This window comes from Microtus ochrogaster, linkage group LG4 (genome assembly GCF_000317375.1).
Source record: "Microtus ochrogaster isolate Prairie Vole_2 linkage group LG4, MicOch1.0, whole genome shotgun sequence".
NCBI classification, from domain to species: domain Eukaryota; kingdom Metazoa; phylum Chordata; class Mammalia; order Rodentia; family Cricetidae; genus Microtus; species Microtus ochrogaster.
The window spans coordinates 19,610,217-19,622,816 of NC_022030.1; the positions used below are offsets into that span (position 1 = coordinate 19,610,217).

At 51.7% G+C, this 12,600-nt stretch overlaps 1 protein-coding gene across 3 annotated transcripts; it reads right to left on the bottom strand.

The window, feature by feature from the left end:
* Nucleotides 1–5,799: 5,799 nt before the first annotated feature.
* Znf575 (zinc finger protein 575) lies at nucleotides 5,800–8,152 on the bottom strand. Of its 3 annotated transcripts, XM_026786064.1 has the most exons (3): nucleotides 8,011–8,152; nucleotides 7,668–7,765; nucleotides 5,800–6,554 (listed from the first exon to the last, which is right to left on the bottom strand). In XM_026786064.1, exons 1-3 carry the CDS (start codon nucleotides 8,121–8,123, stop codon nucleotides 5,917–5,919), a joined length of 849 nt encoding a protein of 282 aa, XP_026641865.1. In that variant the 5' UTR covers nucleotides 8,124–8,152; the 3' UTR covers nucleotides 5,800–5,916. The 3 variants fall into 3 exon arrangements, 2 of the variants coding, with proteins under 2 accessions (XP_026641865.1, XP_005361169.1); XM_005361112.2 differs by lacking the exons at nucleotides 7,668–7,765; nucleotides 8,011–8,152 and adding an exon at nucleotides 7,164–7,308 and having other exon boundaries at nucleotides 5,805–6,554; XR_003378169.1 differs by lacking the exon at nucleotides 5,800–6,554 and having other exon boundaries at nucleotides 7,685–7,765; nucleotides 7,942–8,092.
* Nucleotides 8,153–12,600: the final 4,448 nt, after the last annotated feature.

Here is a 12,600-nt window from a genome sequence, read left to right on the forward strand (position 1 = left end):
CTCAGGAGGCTCCAGCTCAGGTTCTGTCTGGGTTCAGCTTGCGCTCTTTCTCTCCGATAACCCTGTCCTAGGGTCTGGAAGAGGTGAGTGGGGCCCTTCCACCAGAGGTCTGCTAAGAAACAGCTCTCTCCCAGATGACTCTGTACTCCTGTGCTGCCAGGAGGCAGGGGTTGGAACTCTGCCACTCTGCGCTGCCCCCCAGCTTGCTCTGCGCCATCATGCCGGGTGTCCCTCCGGGCTTGAGCTGGAGGCATGGACTCTCATAGTTGTGCCGGCTTCCCAGGTTCCTTTCCTGGTGCCAGTGTGGCATTGCTAGGGTGGTTCCATCCATCTTGGGAGGCACGGGGTGGGGTGGGGAGAGGAATGCTGTTCTCACCAAGTCACCCAAAACCTGGAGGCCCCTTTAAGGCTCCGTGGTGAAGGTGGGAATGGAGCAGAGCCATTAGGGGATCAAGCCTGAGGGAAGGGGGTGGTGGTGGTGGGAGTAGCCTGAGGCTGCTCACAGGGAAGGGCGCTGGGTCCTCAGGTGCCAGCCATTGTGGTTGTCACCAGACACAGGTGGCCATTTAATATAAAGGAATAGTGGAATATGATCCTGTTCTTGAAGATGGAGGCAGGAGGATTGCTAAGCGTTAGAGCACATAAGGTGCATTGTGAGACCTTATCCACCCCCCCCCAAAAAAAAAAAAAAACAAGAATAGGGAGGGAGAGAAAAGGCAGGCAGGAAGGTCGACTTCAGATCCTCCGTCACAGGGTCACAAATTTCAAAACACTCTGGGCTAAGTTCTTTTGGATGGGGCTGCCCAGGAGGGCTGTGAACTCCTGGCTGAGGAGTTTGGACTTTCTGGGGTGGAGCCAGAAGGGGCTTTAAGCAGTTTAAGCAGGACAAAGGCCAGAGTCAGTCAGGGTTGAGACCTGGTCCTTGGACGTGCCAGGACCTTTCCTAACTTTGACCAGCCAAAGGTTATCGATATTCTCCGCCCGCAACTATTTCCTGACCAGGTCACACCGGTCCTGTTCTGAGGCTCTGTGTACTTGGTCAGTGGGTCAGTGGCTCACCCATTCCAACTGCACTCCTGGTACTACAATCAGGTGCCACAGACTCAACAGCTTGAGACCTGTTCTCCAGCACATCTGGGGGTCTGGGCTCAGATCAGTGTAACTGGACCAGGCCTTTGGAGAGGCTCCAGACCCAGCCTGCCTGCTTTTCCAATGTGTAGGGGCTGCCCGCAGTCCACCTTACATCACTGTGCCCGTGCCTCCTGCATCCCTGTCTTACAAACACCCTGTGATGAGCCACATGGCGTGGTGCACATCCATCGTCACAGTGCTTGGGACATAGAAGCAAGAGGATCAGCAGTTTAAGGTCATCCTTGGCTACATAGGAAGTTTGAGGCCAAACTGGATGACATGAGACTGTCTCAGTGAACTTAAAAAAAAATGCCAGCTGGTGATGGTGTGTGCCTTTAATTCCATCACTTGGGAGGCAGAAGCAGGAGGATCTCTAAGTTCGAGGCCAGCCTGGTCTACAAAGCAAGTTCCAGGACATCCAGGGCCTCACAGAGAAAGACTCTTCTGGTGATGGGATCCTCGCCTGAGCTATTATTTTGGTAACAGTATTGGGGACTGAGTCTAGGCCTTCACATGCAGCTACTCCACCACTGGACTGTGTCCCCAGCTGTGCACTGGTCTATAAATAGGCCACTGATCCAGAATCTTCAATTCTACCCCATTCTCCCTTTCCATGTGCCCTATCCACACATTCCCAGGTCCATGGAGTAACTGTCCTTAGTAAGCCATTCCGTGTGCCATGTGCCCGTCTGTGAAATGCTGGGGAGACAGTGAAGAAAGACACTAGTCCCTGGTGTCATGGGGCCTGTGTGCTTGGTAGTGGCGAGGCCAGGGAGTAGGTGTGCAGTGCAGCATTGGGCAGTGGCAGACGCAGTGTAGGCACTTACACAGGACAGCGTGACAGGCAATGGGGCACGATGAGGGTGCGTTTAGATGGGGTCGTAAGACCTCTGCAGGGACTAGGCACATGAACCAGAGCCCCCGGAGAGCCCTTAAAGAGGTGCAAAGGCTCTGGGGAGGGCAGGGAGGAAGTAGGGCGTTGGGCTGCTTAGAGACCCACTTCCGCCCATTCTGCCACTGCCCTCTCGGCCTCAGTTTTCCTGTCTGTACAAGGTACAGTTGGCCCAGACCAGCACCTTTGGTTTCTTTGTTTTTGAGCCAGTCTCATAGCCAAAGGCTGGCCTCAAACTCCCTAAGTAACTGAGGGTGACCTTGAATTGGCCCTCCTTTCCACCTCACAAATGCTGGCCTTATAAAACAGGCATCACTGTGCCTCACTTCTGTGTGAGCACTACCGCCATTTGAGCTTTGGAAGGGAGAAAGGATCCTGACCAAGGCTTCCTCAGCCTCTTGCGGCACAGCAGCCTGCTCACTCCCTCTGTCCACTTCTGGAACATTCAGATCTTAGTTCCTCACCTCCTCGATCTCAGGGAGCACGGGGCAAGTCTCCTCATGGGTTTAACTCTACATGGTCAAGCTTATCTGTCTCTTCGTTCATGATTTGTGCTTATTTTTGATTTCAAATATGTTTTCTGCCGGGCAGTGGTGGCACATGCCTTAATCCCAGCACTTGGAAGGCAGAGGCAGGCGGATCTCTGAGTTTGAGTCCAGCCTGGTCTACAAGAGCTACTTCCAGGACAGGTTCCAAAGCTACAGAGAAACACTGTCTTGGAGGGAAAAATGTATTTTTTCCTACATATATATGTATGTGTATATTTTTTTCTTCTTCTGGTCTCTAATATAATTCTGCTTTCCATACTTTTCATCTAAACATTTTGGGATTTTACTCTTTCGATTTGTATTTTGTTTGTTTTTGTTTTGGTTTTTCGAGACAGGGTTTCTCTGTAGCTTTGGAACCTGTCCTGAAGCTCACTGTGCTGGGATTAAAGGTGTGTGCTACCAACCGCCCAGCTAAGTTTGTATCTTAACCCTGGTCTAGGTGGCATATGCATTTAGCGGGCATTTAGTAGGCTTGATGCCAGTCTGGGCTACAGAGTGAGATACTACCTCTGGAAAAAATATAGAACTTAAGAACTGGAGAGATGGCTCCGTGGTTAAGAGCATTGACTCTTGCAGAGGGCCCAGGTTCAGTTTCCAGCACCCACATGGTGACTCACAACCACCTATAACTCCAGTCCTAGAGGATCCAATGCCCTCTTCTGATTGCCACAGGTGCCAGGCATGCACATGGCACACAGACAAACATGCAGGCAAAACACCCATACACATCAAGTAGTAAAACTAAGTATAAAAAAAATAGGACTTAGAGCCAAGTGTGATGGTATACACCTTTAGGGAGGCAGAGGCAGGTGGATCTCTGAATTTTAGGCCAGCTTGATCTACAGAGTAAGTTCCAGGCCAGACCCTGTCTCCAAAATAAATAAATAAATAAATAAAGCAGATTTCAGGTTATCTTAAGCTACATAATGCATCTGAGACCAGCTCGAAATAACTATCTCAAAAATCGAAACAGCTCTTGCTTACTGAGAGGGCATGAACAGGCCATGCCACAGTCTTGAATGTTCCACTGCCATGGACCTAACCCCTGATTGCTTCAGCCGTCATGCTTTCTACGTCATGATGTAATCCCTGAACCTTAGCCAAGAAAACCTCTCCTTTCATCTCTTAAGAAACCAATCAAAACAACAAAAAACCCCAGATGGCCAGGAAGACGGCTCAGTAGGTAAAGGTGCTTGCTGCTAAGCCTGACAACCTGAGTTGGATCCCTGGGACGCTCGTGATGGAGAAAGACAAACTCCTGTAAATTGTCTGGCTCCTTACAGGAAAACGCTGCCATCCCCTGGTGACAGGTAGGGCTTGGCATATGTTGGTACAAGCACAGGGTTGTGAACATTGAAGATCACAGATGACACCACCGCAGACTTCTCACCTCCCTAGTGTCTGGAAAGCAGTGTGCCAAGCCACTCAGACTGGTTCTTGCCAACAGACCTAGTGTGTGTGTGTTGTTAGTAAATTTTATTTGTAGGCAGGGCCTCACTCTATAGCCCTGGCTGGCCTAGAACTTGCTATGTAGACCAGATTGGTCTTGAGCTTTTGCAATCCTCCTGCCTCTGCCTCTTGAGTGTAGCACCACTCCTAGCTCTGCTTTATTTATTTAGTGGAGCAGGGGCATGTGCCACAGCATGCATGTGGGGGGTCAGGACAACTTTCAGGAGTTGGTCCTCTCTGAACACCCCATGCAGGGCTCAACAGACAGTAGGTGTGTAATTTAGATCTACAGAACACAGATGTAGGAAACATCAATTCCCTCATCCTTCAGGCTCCACCTGACCTGTCCTGGCATGACACAGTTTACAGCAACCCTGTTATGCCTGGCATGACACAGTTTACAGCAACCCTGTTATGCCAAGAGTTGGCAAACACCTGTGGTCCCCATTCAGGAGGCTGTGGCAGGAGGATTACCATAAACTTAAGCCAGTCTGGGCTACAGAATAACCTTTATCTTAAAACACTAAAATGGCGACCAGGTTTGGTGGCACACACTTAATTCCAGCACTTGGGAGGCAGAAGAAAGCAGGTCTCTGGAACTGAAGGAGCCTGGTCTACAGAGTGAATTCCAAGATTACATAGACCATATGTTTAAAAAAATAAAGCAGTGAACAGGTAGCCAAAAAAGGAGGGTGGTGTATTTATGGTGGATTAACAGATGGTGTTGTGGTTAAGGGCACTTGTTTGTGCAAAGGGCCGGAGTTCTCCTAGGACCCACATGGTGGCTTACAACCGTCTCTAACGTTCTCATCTCTACAGGCACCAGGTACACATATGGTGCACATATATAAATGCAGGCAAACAAAACCAACCCACTGAAAAGTGTGAGCCTGCCTAGCATTCATGAAGTCCTGGTTCAGTCCCCAGCACCACGTAAGTCCAAGGACAGCCTGGAAACATGAGATGCTGTCAAAAAAACAAATATCCCACAAACAGAAAACACAAAGTCCTAGCTCCCAGAGAAAAGTTACACACCTTGTCCCAGGTTCCCAAGAGATTCAGAGGCACTCCTGTGTTGAGCTTCCCAGTACGGGTGCTGCTGCTGGTGGTCTGTCCTTTGTTTTGGCCTCTGTACCCTCTGTGCTCAGAGCACTTTGTAAACACAGTGCCTGCCTCTTTCCTACAGCCACACATTGCCCTCTGTTTCCTGGTCCCTGGTGGTGGGTATGTGATGGCCTGTTCCCAGTGTGGCCACACCAAACTGCTGTTCCTTTATGACTTTATCACAGGCTAGAGTGTACAGGATAAATCCCTGCCACAAGTAAGTGTGTGCTGTAAATGCCTTATGGCCAAGGCTGAGGCACCGAGTTACTTTCAGCAGTAAACAAAGAGCTGGTGTGCCTCACCAACCCAAGATGCCATCAGGCTTTTTACCTTTGCCATACAAAGTGTGTGTGTGTGTGTGTGTGTGTGTGTGTGTGTGTGTGTGTGTGTGTGTGTGTGTGTGTGTGTGTGTGTGTGTGTGTGTGTGTGTGTGTGTGTGTGTGTGTGTGTGTAAGGGAGCAGGAGGGACTCCTATCACCACAACTCCAGGCTCGAGGTTTGAATCCAGTGCCAATCGGATAACAACTGCCCTTCCACACAAATAGAATTTTTCCCAACCATCTAAGTCAATTCCAGGATAGCAAATCCCAAAAGAGATGGCGTATATAACTGGAACCCGGGATTTGGAAGGCCACAACAAGAGGATGGAAGAGTTCCAGACCAGCTTGGGCTACATGTATGAAGCCCCTGTCTTTCTCCCAGTTAGAGGAAAGTCCACACATAAAACAGGGCTTGGAAATTCAGGTCTTTATTGACACGTGGCTGAGGCAGATGGGCGGCTGGAGCAACAGCTCACTCCCTCTCTCCCTGGCCCTCGGACTGGTGGTGGCTGCGTTGATGAACCAATAGGAGGCGTCTCTGACCAAAAGCCTGGTCACAGCTGGAGCATCGGTGGTGGCCAGTGGTCTGGCTGCTGGGCGCAGTGGGGGGTTCGTGACATAGGCGGTGAGCCGCCAGTTTGGAGGGAAACGAGAACGCTTTGGGGCAGTGTGGACAAGGGTAGGGGCGGGCGTCGGTGGCGTGGTGCGTGTGGCGGTGGGCTGCCAGTTTGGAGGGGTAGCAGAAGGACTTGGGGCAATCGGGGCATGGGTAGGGGCGGGAGGGAGCGTGGGTCCAAAGATGCGCCGCCAGCTTGGAGCGGTGGCCGAAGGCCTTGGGGCAGTGCGGGCAGGAGTGCGGGCGAGCTCCGCTGTGCGTGAGGCGGTGCGCGGCCAGCTTGGACGGGTAGGAGAAGGCCTTGGGGCAGTCGGGACACGGGTGCGGGCGGGTGCCGCCGTGCGCTAGCCGGTGCGTGGCCAGCTTGGATGGGTACGAGAAAGCCTTGGGGCAGTCCGGACAGCGGTGTGGGCGCTGGGGTGGGGGCCGCCGGCGGGGCCGGGAGGGCACGCTCCCAGATGCGGCGGGCTGGCTGGGCAAGTCCTGGTGGGGGACTAGGGGACATGAGAGCTGGTGAGCTTCTACTAATAGGCATGCCCCGGGCCCAGGCCAGGCTCTGCCTCCCCTCTCCACTCTCTCTGAAACAGGGCCTCACTGTGCAGCTCTGGCTGTCCTGGAAAACTCTCTGTAGACCAAATTGGCCCCAATCTCAGAGATCTCCCTGTCAATGCCTCTTGAGTGCTGAGATTAGGGACCTGAGTTACCACGCTGGGCTCTGCCATTTCTTAATACCAGAGGGGCATCTCAAAGTGTCTGAGCAGGCAAGTGTCACAATGGTGTCCCATTAAGGATCACATCTGTTTGCCCTCTCACCCCACGTTCTATCTCAAAGAGTTGTCAATTCTGGTCCTGAAACCTAGTAAAAGTATTCATTTCCAGTTCTACCCATAATCCCACATTATCCCCTATGCACCTCCTGTGGTTTCCAGAGCCCCAGCAAATGGAAGGTCCAGCCAGATTGGTGGGCGAGGGTAAGATCCTTTGCAACCTGTTGCGCGTGAGCGCGAGGCAGGTGTGTGGGTAATTCCGAATGGTTCTAACAGGTTCTTCTCAGCTGTCAATCCTGGGGAATGATCCCTATGTACAACTCGGGCTGCTCTCACCTCCCTTGGTCACCGGGTCCTGGCAAGTGGCCTCAGATTTCACATTTCCACCCAGCATCTTGCTGGCAGAGGAACCCAGGGGTAGCAGTTAAGAGGGTGGGAGTGACGCCGGTGATTACCAAATTCACAGAGACAGTAGTGGGGGCCTAAAATTAGAAAGTCAGTTAGGACCTGGGTTTTGGTTAAGTCTGATCTTGATTCAAATGAGCAGCTGGGCTAGAAGACCGAGCCTAAGCACACCCTGGGAGGAGATATGCAAATCAAACCAAGAGATTATTTCTTTGCTGGGTGGGGATTGGAGTCTATTTTAGAGTGGGCGGGGCTTCTAAACCTGGGAGGGGCGGGGCTATACAAAGAGCATCACAGCAGTCAGTGGCCTTGCCTTCCAAGCCCAGGGGCGGGTCTTTGAGCTCCGTGGGCGTGCCTTTGGCCACACTGTCCCAGAGGTGGGACCTCTGGGTGCAATGGCAGGGATTTCAAGTGGAAAAGGGGGCTTTAACCTGCCTTTAGTCTCAGTCCATGGATGCTGTGTCCACCCTGTCCTTCTGGTCGCTAAATCGCATCCCTGGTGTAGAACTGGAAACCTCGTAGGATAGGGAGACCTGGAGAAAAAGACGAAAAGAATGGACTTTTCACTGGAGGGAGTCTCAAACATCTGGCATCGCATGCACTCCTCAAGAACCAGGGCACCCGGACCTAAGTCTACCGTCCGCGGCGTCCCGGTGTCCAACCCCCAATCTATCTCCAGGGGACCAGGACCTTGCCCTGCCCTCCTCACCTGCAGGGAGGCCTCTCCCCAGGGATGGGGCTCCGGAACCCTCCCGTCTCGGCTACCCTTGAGTGCTACCTTGCAACCCTCGGATCTGCACCGCCCTGTGAGCGCCAGGAGACGCAGCCCGAGGGAAGGAGAGAGGGAAAGAAGGAGCCCCGGCAAGCCGCGGGGCCCAACCTCACTTTCATCCCCTCCTCCCATCCGGGGCTGGAGGGGGCGTCGGCACGCATGCGCAGTTACAGCCGGCTAGAGGTTGCAGCCGGGAAGACTCGGTGGAAGGAGGAGGTGGATGTATCACCCAGCTGGCAAGTTCGTGAGCAAGCGCGAAGCTATCGGCCAAAGAACCCTAGGAAAATACACAGCTGGGACGGTGTAAGGCCTACGGTGGCTCTGCATACACAACCCTCCGTGTTTTTTTTTTTTGTTGTTGTTGTTTGTTTGTTTGTTTTTTTGAGACGGGTCTCGAGTAGCCCAGGCTAGCCTCGAACTCCATACATAACCGAGAATGACCTTGAACTAGTGACCCTCAAATTTTTGCCTCCCAAGTGCTGAGACAGACGGGCACAGCCACGCCCTGCTTCTTTTTGTTAATGTCCCTGTTATTTACTTTCAAAAGTTTATTGCATTTACTTACTATCCGTTGTATGTGGACGTGTTTGAGTGTGGAGGTCAGAGGACAACTTGTGGGACTCAGGTTTTATCTTCCACCATGTGGGTGCCAGGGATCGAATTCAGGTCTTCAGGCTTGACTGCAGCTGCCTTTTACCAATTGAGCTGTCTCTCTGGCCTCGTATTGAGAATTCCATAGACACTCTGAGCTCAACTTCTGGGAGCAGTTTCAAAAGCTCCGGGTCTATTTGATTCCACTCCTCCAAGTGTTTACAGAAAGTCTGGCTATTTCTTCCAGAAAGGGCAGGGGGCAGGACTCTTGGCTCAGTAAGCTGGCTGACACCCAAACGTATTTGCATAGAACTTTAGGCACCCTTCACCACTGGGTGACTGGAGCCACGCCCAGCATCTGGTGCCGCTTGCCTCCCTTCCCTAACCTGGGTGGTCCAGGAGTGCCAGGCCAAGGGTGACACAGAGTGCTTGGTCTTCTTCCAGGCAGTGACGGGCCATATCCTGCCCAGCACTGGCACGACTGTGAGGTGCTCATAAAAGTCCTCTGCACTGTTGTGCCTTCAACCGTGTAACCCACAGGGTCTGGCCAGTCCTGGGAGTCACAGGAGGTATTTGTCGGGGCGGAGTTGGACTGGACTCTGGCACTGTCTAATTGTGTGATCATGAGTAACTTCACATTTCTGGATCTCAGTGCCTTCATCTAGGAATTTGAGGTCTCTTGGTACTGAATTATCAATGGGAAGTGTTTACAAATCCTAAGTGTTCAACCAATGTCTTTGGTTTTTGTTGTTGTCTTTTGTTTTGGTTTTTTAGATAGGGCCTCACTAAGTAGCTCTGGCTGTCCTGGAACTTACTCAGTAGACCAGGCTAGCCTTAAACTGAGGGAGATCCACCTGACTCTGCCTCCGTAGTGCTAGGATTAAAGATCTGAGAGGCCAGAGAAATGACTCAGCAGTTAGGAGCACTGCCTATTCCTCCAGAGGACCCGGGTTCAATTCCCAGCACCCACATGTCAGTTTATAGCTGCCTGTAACTCTACCTCTAGGGGATCTGACACCCTCACACAGACATACATGCAGGCAAAATACCAATGCACATAAAAAATGAATAAATCATTTTAAAAATACATGATAATATTAAACTCTCCCCTCCACTCCTTTGTCATCTCTGCCCTTCCCCACTGCTGCACTGTGTACCTGTGTTCTAGAATATACATTAAGATTGACAGATTACCAGTCTTGTTTGTCTGAGGCAAGAACAGCACTTTCCACAGAATGTTTACACGTTTGCATTGTGTAGATAACCAGCAGGAAGCTTTCCATACTGGAGGGGAATGGTGGGGGAAAGTAGAAGTCAGGGTCAAAGGGCTTAGGAAGGAATCCAGACGCTGTGAGAAAGCAGGGCAGGGATTTAAACTGTAGAAGGAGGGTTGGGAGTGCGACTCAGTGGTAGAACCCCTGCCTAGAATCCCCCAGTGAGGGGCTGGGGGTGTGGCTCAGTGGTAGAGTCCCTGCCTAGAATCCCCCAGTGAGGGGCTGCCCCCCCCAGTGGTAGAGCCCCTGCCTAGAATCCTCAGTGAGGGGCTGCCCCTCCCCCCCCAGTGGTAGAGCCCCTGCCTAGAATCCTCAGTGAGGGGCTGGGGGTGTGGCTCAGATAGAATTTAGCAGAGTGTGGCAGGCCAGGGACAGGGATCCAAAATCCTGCTAAAGCAGTAGGGATGGTTGGGCTCTTCAGCTAGGCCTAAAGGGACTGATTTCCGGGCCCCTCTCTCTCCTGGGCTTCTGCAATCCTAGTACCTTCTGACTGTATGCACTGTGTCCCTCTCCAGTTGGCCTGGTGACTCTCTTCTGAGTCATAGCTTCTTCAAGCTTGGGCTAGGCAAGTGAGGGACTTCAGGAGTGTCTGGGAGGCTGAGCAGCATTTCCTGCCTTTTCCTCTTGGGCTACCTCTTCTTCCCCCTCCCTGGTTCCATATTACTTCCCTCTCTGCTTGCCTGTTTTTTTTTTTTTTTTTTTTTTTTTTTTTCCCCCGAGACAGGGTTTCTCTGTGGTTTTGGAGCCTGTCCTGGAACTAGCTCTTGTAGACCAGGCTGGCCTCGAACTCACAGAGATCCACCTGCCTCTGCCTCCCAAGTGCTGGGATTAAAGGCGTGCACTACCACTGCCCAGCTGCTTGCCTCTGTATATCCAGCTCTCACGATCTTGTGTTTTTGAGACAGAGTCTCACATTGTCACAAGCTGACCTCAGAATCAATACAAAGCTGGGCATGTTGGTCCATGTCTTTAATTCCAGCACTCAGGAGGCAGAGGCAGGTGGATCTCTGTGAATTTGTGGCCAGCCTGGTCTACAGAGTGAGTTCCAGGACATCCAAAACTATATACAGAGAGGATTTGTCTCAAAAACAAACAATAACAAAATTTCATGGTCATCCCATCTTTGTGTCCTGCTTGCAGAGATTATGGGCATCATCTACCATGCCTGGCTTTTTATAATCTTCTGCAGTCAAGTGTACCTGTATGGCTCTATTTCTTTTTTGCTGTTGTTTTGTTTTGTTTTGGGACAGGGTTTCTCTGTGTAGCCCTGGCTGTCCTGGAACTCACTTTGTAGATCAGGCTGGCCTCAAACTCACTGAGATCTGCCTGCCTCTGCCTCCTGAGTGCTGGGATTAAGGGCATGAGCCACCACCGCCTGGACACGTCTGTATTTCATTGTTAGATATCCCATAGTCCTTCCCTCTGTTCTTTCACAATGCCTCTCGGTAGCCCCCTGGCTCCCTTCTTCAGGTCTATTCAAATTTCTAAGCATAGCCATGTCTCCGAGTGATTTTCGGAGCCTCTTCTGTGATGAAAGCCCCCAGAGATGCCAAGGACTTCAGCAATGGTGATTTTAATTTTTGGTGTGGGGTGTATTTGTTCCGTAGTGTGGAGGTCGGAAGATAGCATGGGAGACTTGGCCCTTCTTCCGCTGGGGCGGGGGCGGGGCGGGGGCGGGGGCAGGGCGATCAGGATTGGACGGGCTCTCCGGCTTGGAGGCAAACACTTTTACCTGCTGAGCCATCTCAAAGTTCCAAACTTGCCTTTTATTGCCTGGAAGCTTGAGGGAGAAAAACACAGTGGGATCCCTGAGGCTGGTTCCTTAATCGGAGGGAGGGAGACAGAAGATTTGGAAAATGTGGCTTTTATGTAACAATTTTGTTAAACCGGGAGTGTAAGGTCAAAGCAAAGTACGCTGTGTGTAGCTGGGAACCGTATCAGGTCCAAAAGAAACAGAAGACCAGCTGTGGTGCCTATTAGCATAGCAAAGCTCCTGCTGGCTTCCAGGCTCGCTCAGCACCAGCGGTGCCTGTGGCTCTCAGAGTTCTCTCACCCCGCCCCTTACTCCCGTACTCCTCCAGCTCATGGGCCTCCCTCAGCCTGCTCCTCCTTTCCCTTATAACCCTACTGTTTCGTCAGGCATTCCTGCGCTCTTCATCTCCTTTGCCCACACTCTCTTGGTCTACCTCTCTCGCCAACCCAACCCCAATCCCCACCCCGTGACCAAGTCCAGTCCGCTGGTCATGTTCAGGGTACGACTTTGTCTCCCTGCTCTAGAATCTTCCAGATGCCTCTAGCTGTGCTTTCCCTCGTATCTATAATAAAAACCTTCCCCTCAACCTTGGAGCCGGTCATATACTTAGTTTATACCAACAGGTCTTGCTGTGAGCTGCCCAGCCAGGTTGGCACGGGGAGAACTGCAGGGTTAGGAGATAAGGATGGGCCCTTGCTGCTGATTCTCTCAGAATACAAACTGCAGTGTGACTGAGGTCCACTGGAATGGAGGACTTGGTTTTTCTTCTTGAACTGGGGATAGAAACCAGGGCCTTATGTATGGTAGACAAGGGCTCTATGGCTAAGCCACACCCTTCACCCTTAGCCCAGGAGTATCTCCACTATCAATAGGATTCCAAGAGCATATACTTTTGTTGTATGATAGGGCCTCTCTTGGGTATATTCCCAAGAGCGGTATTGCTGGGTCCAGGGGTAGGTTGATCCCGAATTTCCTGAG